The sequence below is a fragment of the Triticum aestivum genome, chromosome 2A (genome assembly GCF_018294505.1).
Source record: "Triticum aestivum cultivar Chinese Spring chromosome 2A, IWGSC CS RefSeq v2.1, whole genome shotgun sequence".
In the NCBI taxonomy this organism is placed as follows: Eukaryota; Viridiplantae; Streptophyta; class Magnoliopsida; order Poales; family Poaceae; genus Triticum; species Triticum aestivum.
Genome location: NC_057797.1, coordinates 11,887,537 through 11,897,237, shown reverse-complemented (window position 1 = coordinate 11,897,237; position 9,701 = coordinate 11,887,537). Strand labels below are relative to the sequence as shown.

At 47.4% G+C, this 9,701-nt stretch overlaps 1 protein-coding gene across 1 annotated transcript; it reads right to left on the bottom strand.

Moving 5' to 3' along the window:
• Positions 1-7,775: 7,775 nt before the first annotated feature.
• LOC123184247 (disease resistance protein RGA2) lies at positions 7,776-9,454 on the bottom strand. Its single transcript, XM_044596395.1, has one exon. It carries the CDS (start codon positions 9,452-9,454, stop codon positions 7,961-7,963), a length of 1,494 nt encoding a protein of 497 aa, XP_044452330.1. The 3' UTR covers positions 7,776-7,960.
• Between the last annotated feature and the right edge of the window lie 247 nt (positions 9,455-9,701).

Here is a 9,701-nt window from a genome sequence, read left to right as displayed (position 1 = left end):
CCTGCCTCCTCCTCCACCTCGTCCTCCTCCTCCTCCACCACCACCACCTCCTCCTCCTCCTCCCTAGAGTGTACCTCACTAGAGGAGGGTACCTCACTAGAGGAGGGCCTCGAAGACAACACCCCTAAGTCGGTGAGGGTGCGCTCTTTCTGGCCGCAACCCCCTGTAGTGGCTCTCCCCCCAGCACCTCGTCCTCTAGAGGCTCTCCCCTCGCCCCTCCTCCTCTAGGGGCACCTCTCCCTCGACCTCCCTGTGAGGAGTCATCGTCAAGTAGCCGAGGGGGAGGATTACGTGCTCGACCACTCCGACTAGGCAGGCCGACGACCTTGCGTAGGAAACCCATGTCGTCGGCCTTCCCCTTGCCCATGTTCCACGAACCTGCATTGAAAAGAGAAAAAGAAATTAGTAAATTAATGAAATGAAGGAAAAGGCATGATAATAAACACATTAATAAAAATGCATAAAAAGGCATATTCCTAAACTATAGAAAAAAATACTTGAAACGTACATCTGCTAGAACCCATATGAATCATCACTGTTGTAACCTCTTTCTCGGTCCGTCTCATCATCACTATCAATCGTATCATCTTCGTTGTCCGACGGAGGTGGAGGCTCTTCCCCGTCGTCAGCGTCTTCGTTTAACTTTTCTAGCATAAGTATGTCATTTTCATTGACAATGGTCTCACCATCATTCCGTGCATCGTCGACGTTTGGGTCCACATCATCATCACCCAATGGTCTAGCGTCATCGTTTCTAACCACATCATCATCATCATCAGGTTGCTCTTGATAGAACACTCCCTCATATGTCATGGGGTTAATGTTGTAGTAATCGTCTTCATTCGGGTCTGGTAGCTTACCATGTGGCGACACCTTGAACAGAACTTCCCAACCCTTTAGATACACTTTTTGGCATGGGTAAGGCAGATAATATACTTGTGTAGCTTGGGTAGACGCAATGAAGAGATCGGCTCCGGCATAGACGGTTGATGGTTTAACTTCGACCAAACCAATGGAAGGCGTATGTTTTACCCCTCCCGCGGATCGAACCATCGGCATTTGAACACAGGCAGACTTAGGGTCTCACGCCCCTGGCGGGATTTAACCTCGTATATATTTTGTACCCTTCCGTAGTAGTCTACTGAATTTTGACCGGGGGTGTACACTCCAGTATTTATAGTTTTAGGATCGGAGCGGCTGTTTTGGTGCTCCTCTGTATGGAAGCGATACCCATTCACATCATACTTTTTACATGTCATGACGGCAGGGTCAAAACCCATGGAAACCCATCTCAATTCATCATCCATAGATATGTTCGGATCTTTTCCCTACAAGTATAATGGAAATTGTTGCGTGCATTAGTTCGGTTAACTAATAAATGTTGAAGTAGGTATTTAATAGGGGAGTGTGGAAAATTACTTTCTCCATGAACCAAGCAACAAAATTTTTACGTCCAGGGTTTCTATGACGGAGAAAGTGCCTCCGCCTCAGTAAGAGGATTCACTCCCGTCCATTCCTCTTGAACGAAATCACTAAAAAAAGATAAGCGGTGTTAGACCGGGACTAAGTGAACATGAAACATGATGATGTGGAAGACATAAAGGAATGGTGTAGTGGTATTACCTCATCCACACTTCCTCAACTTCCTTAATGTTGTGCAACATATAGAACATGAGGTCCTCCCACTCTTGTCGTGGCATGTTATAAGATTTCGAGGCCCCAGCCCTCCCACCTTGCGCGTTGAATAGATCGAGCCTGGGTTGATACTTGGGCTCTTCTATATTGTATCGAGGCACCTTGTTATGCAGATGGGGAACATGGTCTGGATAGTATGATGTCCTAAGGTCTGACACCTCCTCTAGGATAACTGCCTCAGCTATGGAAGCTTCAATCTTAGCTTTGTTTCCACATTTCCGTCGGAGATGCTTGTTCTGCCTCTCAGGGCCGTACTGCCAGCGATTTTGCACAGGGCCCCCCAACAATACCTCGTTCGCGAGGTGCAGAATGAGATGTGTCATCGGAGTAAAGAAGCCTGGCTGAAAGATCTTCTCTAGCTTGACTATCAACTCCGGTGCCTTCTTATGCAATTTTTCAATCACCTCTTTACTTACTTCTTTAGCACAGAGCGTGCGGAAGAAATGGCTAAGCTCGGCAAGCACTCGCCAGACATGCTCGGGGACATAGCCTCGAACCATCACCGGCATTATCCGCTCAATCCATACATGGTAGTCATGACTCTTCAGGCCGGTCACTTTGCCCGTTGAAAGATTGACTCCCTTACTTATATTCAATGCATAACCATCGGTGAACTTCAAAATTTGTTTCAGCCAGATAAGTACTTCTTGTTTTCTGGCGGTTTAAGGACAAAGTCAGCATCTGGCCTGAACCAGTTTTTTCGACCGCCTGTGGGAGGCTTCATGTTCAGGCGTGGTCTATCACAAATTCTCTGTTGATCGGCTCTAGCTTTTACGTTATCCTTCGTCTTATCAGGAATGTTGAGGATCGTGTGGAAAAGGGACTCTGCCACATTCTTTTCAGTGTGCATCACATCAATATTGTAAGGAAGTTTGAGGTCCTTGAAATAGGGAAGCTGCGAGAAGGGGGTAATGTGCGTCCAGTTGTGCGTCTCACCATATCCCTCGAAGCCTTTGGCTTTGGCTTTGCCTTTGCCTTTGACTTTAGGCTTGAGAGCTTTTAGCTGAGCAAGAACATCTTCCCCCGAAAATGTTGGAATCTCGGTTACTTCATGAACAACCTGGCCTTTCGTGAAGTTCTTCTTGTCTTCCCTTGGATCGCCCACTCGTTCCAAAAGCGTATGGGCCATCCATCCATTGTGGGGCGCCCCACTCAAACCGAATATGTCTATGCCTAACCAGTTGCGCGCGCAACTCCAATCGTCGCCGCGCTGCGTTATGTGGATCCGTGCGCGCGTGCCCCACCTGGTCCCACCTAACAACCCATATTCGCATTTTCTCAGCGCGATACGCGGCAGGAATATAGTCACATCGTATCTCCCTCGTTCTCTCGTTCCCCACCGCCCCTGTTCCTTCTCTTCTCGTTCCCCATCTCCATCTCCATCGAATCCGGTGCACCGCCGGCTCCCTCCTCCGCCACCATGGCCACTCACCGCCGGGTCGCTCCTCCATGGCCTCGAGCCCTCTCCCCTGTGACGTTCTTCTTCACCCATAGGCGATTGTTCTCCACCCACGCCCTGCTGCCTCTATCGTCAGATCCGCCATCGAGGTAAGATGGAGCAGCATGGCTACCTCATCACCATCGAGCCTCCTGGTGAGAGGATGCTGGGCATCGACGAACAACGAGCAGCAGCATCACCACCACTGTGAGCAGATCGGTGATGGAGATCTACGCATTAAGGCAGTGAGGAGTCAAGCGGCTCGGCGGCAAAGCCCAGACACACACCTCCCGCAAGCACGCCGGTGGTCAAGACCCCCAACTCATCTTCCCCGTCTTCCTCGGAGGTATCAACGATTCGTCAACTTGTTTTTTTTAAAACAAGATTTTTATTCTTTTCTCAATCTTTCGATATGCATCTGATTTCGCATGTGATAGTGGTTTTTATGTGATGGATTTTTCATCCAGCACACTTAGGAAGATGGATTGATCTTATTTTGTTTCCTCTCCTGCAGCTTTCAGCAAATGACTGCTCTTGTTTTGCCCCTCTCCACAAACAGGAAAACGGATTGATCTTAATGTACTTTTGTAATTCATAGTTTGCTGGAAGAAACAAGGACCTTTTTGATGGCTATCTTTGGATTCTTTGGCTACTGTAATTATTATGGCCTCAGTTTTGTACATGAAACATACTAATTTGGTGAAGAACTACTTGGGGATATTTTCTGAAGAATGATCTAACAATAATTGGGAATAATTTCTAAAGAACTTTATAAAAAATTCTAAAGAACTTTCTAAGAAATGAAGAACTTTCTAACAGGACTTTGTTAACATGGTGTCCGAACTTTGCCATAAAAATCAGAAGAACTTTTGAGAAAACTTCGCCATTACTAATTGTTTCCTTGGATTTTGTAAAGTTCTTTGGAATTTCCAGTAGAGTTCGCCACAGCCATCTAAAAATTCCTTTGGTATAATCCAGTAATTCATTTCATTAGTTTTTTCTGAGAATAATTTCGTTATTTTTAGTAAATAATAAACCACATGTTTAATCATTGACTAAACATGGTGCATTAGCCACCCTGGCCCTTGTGCCTCTCGTGTGGACGAACAGCTTGGTCCCACATGAGGTCAAATCAGCTGGAATAACGCTTACTATACAGCTGGAATACCATGCATGACTGACATAGATGTGGGCCATGTTGATTTGACAACAGGCTGGATGTGCGGTGCGGATACAGGTTGTGCGCGCATAGAGTTAGGATAAATCCACGTCCCACTCAAACCTGTAAAATCTGCAACACAGAGTTAAGCCCACTTAGTCGCATCTAGGAATTCTTGAGATTCTTGTGGAAATCTAGCTGCAGGTTGTTCTAGTGAAATTCCTACGCCCCAATAAAGAACCACCCACGGGAAAAACCAACAATAACACAAACGAAAAAGATAAGTGTGCAGCTTACATTGAGCTAGAAGATCACAAACCAGGCATGCAGCTTCCAACTTCGATCACTGGTAGCTACAGAGCAAGCTAGCGCACAGTCCAGTCGGCATGCAACTGAATCCAATGCAGAAGTAGCCATAGGCCATAGCTAAACACAAAAGGGGTAGTGTACTAAGTACCACTTGAATACATCCAGCGAGCAGACGCAAGGAAAAACAAACAAGAAACCAAGTAGACCAATGGCGGCAGAGAATCACGCAAGTGCTACTAAATTACTCCCTCCGTTCCGAATTATTTGTCTTGGATTTGTCTAGATACGGGTGTATCTAGACTCATTTTAGTGCTAGATACCTCCGTATCTAGACAAATCCAAGACAATTAATTCGGAACGGAGGGAGTAGGTTGCATCGAAGCGGGGGCATGTGGCTGTGCGTTCCTGCATCTTGCAGACCAACGCAAAATTTTGGTAGCTTCTCAATACAAAATTTGGAAGGGATCATGGGCATTAGGTAGATAAATACAGTCTCGTACATCTGCCTACTCGTTAATTAGTGTGGTGGAAACTAGGGACACTGATGATAGTGAGAAATCACATTTGAAGGTACGCGCTGGATGTGTCCATCAGTCCAACTCATCATTTGTTAGCTTGTCCATACAAAATTAGGAAGGACAAGACGGATTAGGTGGATAAATACAGTCTCAAGCATGTGCCTACATGTGATTCCTCATGCAGGTTTTTTTATTGTTGAGACCATGCAGTGCACAAGCTGCATTCAATGAACTACTGTACTCCCAAAGCATGTTATGGCAAGCAGGAGGTAGTTAACAGCCTGGTCCGGCCGAGCCACGGCAGGAAGGCGACGAGGGTGAATCCCCCTCTGTGGCCTCGAGCAGGAGCAACCGAGCAACGCGTGGCTGTAACGGGGAATTGGAGATTGATTCCCGGAGAGAGGCGCTGAACACTGTGGGACGGAGCTCGTCTCGCGCCCGGCAGCAGGACGGAGCTCGTCTCGCGCTCGGGGCTGCAGGACGGGCGATGGAGGCCAGTTTTGGCCGGCCTATTGGGTCCCGGAGCTGGGGGTCGTCCAGGGGTGCGAAAGGCGGGACCTTTCCACTCGTCTCTTCGGTTGGGGTAGTGGCGGGTCACGGGTGAGGTGGTGTCGAGGTCTTGGATACTGGGGCGGCGGCCCTGGTGGTGGTGGTTGCGCGATGCTCTTGGACAAAGCCCGTGCCTTGGTGCTGCCCAGTCATCATGGTCGTGTGGGCGGCGTGGTTGCCGGGGTGTGGCGTTCGGTGGCGGTGATTGTGGGCCGAGGTGAAAACCTGCTCTATCTTCGGACGGACCAGCGGCGGCGAAGATCGTTCCCTTCTTGAAGGCGTCATCGAGGCTCTCATTGCCCGTCATGCGGCTCCGGGGGAAACTCTGATCCTTGGATCGGGCGGTGGCGGCGTTTCGGCATCGTATCCTTCCTGAAGGCGCCGCCTTGGAGCGCATGGTTCGTCATATGTAGCTTCATTTATTCGGGGCGGTAGTGCTAGGAGTGGTGTTGCTGCGCTCAGCGCCTATGTATCATGTCTTGGGCGTGTACGTGTGTTGCGGTGGCGTGGCGTGTGGTTGTACTGGATGCTTGTGGTTTGGTGCTTTATATATAAAGTGGGGCGAAAGCCTTTTTCGGTAACACTGGGTGCTGTGAAGAAGATATTTACAAACTAATGGATTTACCACAATGTTTTCATGATTAATAATAAAACATATGCTCGTTAGACAGGACAAAATAAGTGTCATAGGTCCAATCAATAATCGAAATGCATATATAAGAGTGCAGTGAAATGTGCGATACCTGTAACAGCAGCATTAGTACTGGTTGTGCCAAAGTCCAAGCAGGAAGCAGCAGCAGAGAGAGATGGCAGTGATTAGCATGTGATGGCTGCTTTATGAGGAGGTGGATGGCACAGGCACTACATATTGTAGTAGCAGGCCTGCCAAGTGCAGAGCTTTCTTGTCAGGATCCGAACCTGAAACCTGAAGAATCAACAGTTAACTCTGAAGAATGCAAGACACAACTCATTTTGTTACAGCGCCGTGTACAACTTCCCGATTTGCACCGCTGGGCAATCTCACTGTGATCGGGGATCATCCGATCATGCATCTGATGGCTACAGCTTCCTATACATCACTTTCTACAACAGCCTTACTTCACTTTAGCTTACCATTTTCTTTTACCTCCAGTTGAAAGCTTAATGGGTTCGGAGTAGCACTAGGCTTCTCTCCTTGTATTCGGTTAAGTCCTTGCTGCCTCAACTTTACTCTGTAATCGAATTTATCTCAGTAAAAGCACTCCCAAAGTTAGCTATTTTCTCTGTGCTATCATCCGAATCCTACAGCTAGAATCTGAAATTCAGTTGCGACAAATACAGACACTGAAACCATATCAGATTCAAATGCGGAAAAGGGTGAACTCGCAGGGAGCACCGCATCGCGGGGCGAGCACCGACCTTTGCGCCTCCCCTCCCTCCACGCGCAGCACTATGGTAACAACGACTGCCGTCGGCGACCACCAGGCTCCGCGCAACATGCGGCCACAGTGGGAGGATTGATGGGGATAGTCCGTGTCCACCGCCATGGGTAGGTCTCCTCTGAAGCCTCAAGCAAGAGCATTACAGCGCCTCATGCTTGAAGTTATAAACACTTCTTCCCGAGAACGAACGAACGAGATTGGGGATCGGTTCTACTGAGAGCAGGCACTGAATGCTGGGTCCCACAGAAATACTCCTTGCTTCCCAAACAAATGCATGGTTGACTTGTCACACTGTAGAACCTTGAAAGGTCTCACTATTGAAGTTGGCCTGGCTCTTGGTTTCGTATTTCCTTTTTTGATGTGGATGCAGACTTGATTTCAAACTTTGTGGCCATCTGCGGTCTATTTTGTCAAAAAGCAAAAATAAACAAAAAATGCATTGACCGTTGATATCAGGATAACCTTCAGTACTATCAGGATATCTTTACCTCGTCCAGTGGTATCATGGAAATTGTTAAAAATTAGGTGGACAAATGGAAATAGTCAAAGAAACTTGCATGCTTTCTCACTGGTCAGTACAGATGATTAAAAAAATAGAGGTACCTAGCTAATATCCCCAACCCGAAGAACTTCCAAAACTTCTGACCCGTACAGTTTGCCTAATTGCTTATTACTTACAGCTGGGATGTAAAAATAACAGTGAAATTTGTATTATTTCAGAGTTGCTCAAAAAGAAGAACAAAAATATGGTATTTCAGAAAGGAAAACAGTCTAAGGCTCTCGGCCCACAACCTGTACCTACTCTGCTTGCCTCTTCAAGTTTCTGCGAACCATGAGCTTCGAGTGTTGGATAAAAGACTAGACAATTTAATCAGCCGCTACTCTTCTGAAAACGCTTGTTACTTGTGACCATGCGATGTGGCCTCTGTACCTCACAGTGAACGATGTAGCTGTAGTGAGGCGGCAGGTGGGATGTCCATGCATGGACGTTGAATTTCCCTCGAAGCCTCACACTTCCAAAGAGAAGATCTTGCGCGCTCATCATCCTGAGAGCTTCAGGTCCAGTTTCAGCAGAACATGTCTCGTAGTCAAGAAACAACACGACACATTTATTCACCCTCCTGAGACTGAGATATGTTGGCTCCACCATCTGCCAAGGAAGAGTGAAACGATCCCCATACACTGAGATGTTTGTCTTGTTCAAATTCCTGAGGGCTGCAAGGACCATGCTCCAGAAATGGGGGTTAAAATTTGGTTTCAGTATTCCACTGATGATGTTTGCAGACATGAAGCACCCACTTGTCAAATTGGCCGTCTCCATGGCCATTGATGCGAGCTTCGGGTGGTCCTCTGCTCTCGTGCTCCCAAAGGAACGCACCTTGAAGAAGTACCAGTATGCTTCCTGAGTTAAGAACTGTAATCTGAGGGGTTCTGTGGTTCCAAGGCTTGCGATCTTGTCAGAGCGGCTCACAATTATCATCTTACTTCCACTCGTGATGCGACTTTTCGCAGCTGAATACAACCTCTTCCATACAGGCTCCTCAATATCCAGAAGTAGCTCAATGATGATCAATGTCCTTCCACCGCCCATCCCACGGTTTTGATGCTTGATTCTACCTCCATCTCTTAGGGTCTCTACACTTGCGTCTTTAAGAACATCTCCATTGAAAAACAAAAATTGAGAGAAGTGGTTGCGTACCCTTTCATCGTTGCATACATGCTCGACCAGGGTGCTCTTTCCAACTTTCCTGGGACCGACGATTGGCAATACAGCCAAATGATCAGCAGCACCAAGAGCAGTCTCAGCTTGCAACAGGCAGTTCATCACAAGTTCCATCTCCGTTTGTCGTCCAAACATGCATTTGTCCAGCAGCAGATACATGTTGTACGGTTGACGGTGCAGACGTGGGTAACTGTTTAGAAATATGATGAACTCACTCACATCTTCAATGGTGTTCTGCATGCTGCCATGAACTTGCTCCAGCAGCTCAGCTTGTGCTGCACCTTCACTGTTGCCACTGCAGAAACATACACGCTTTGCAGGGTTGAACTTAGATGGGGCAAAAGAGTAATCTTTTGTCCTGTCATCTTCATGTGCTCGGCAATTGAACATATCGAGGGTGTAATACCCCCTGTACATCTCCTGTCTCAGTATGCTGAGTTGATGCAGCATGGCCTGGTTTGTGATGAGCCGGTCATCTGCCTCCTCAACGACGACATGAAGCCGCAGTAGCAACCGTTGCAGGCTGTGGAGCCTCTCCTCCTCGGTTGTCGCCGCTGTCCGCTGCTTCAGGTATCTACCCACCAGGAAAGATATGGATCTACTGGCAAGCTCACCCATAGCAGCAGAAAATATTACCTCCATGTATGTGTGTTGGAGAGCTCGCTCGGTTTACATATATCTGAAACAACTGCCAAAGCTGGGTGAAGCTATATATATCTGAAACTTCTCAGAGGACTTGCCCAAGGAGACTATGGGTCTTCATCTTATTTCTCCGTCGAAGCCGTGTTTTTCTTTTCTTTGATCGAAGAGTTGAATACGAGATTGTATAAACCGAAAGAGACGTGTGTAGAAGTTTGTGTCTTATCTTTTCTGGCTTGGAAGAAATTTG

What these genes read in the sequence shown, in the direction of transcription:
- LOC123184247 (XM_044596395.1), bottom strand. Translation starts at nt 9,454, where the DNA reads ATGGAGGTAATATTTTCTGCTGCTATGGGTGAGCTTGCCAGTAGATCC.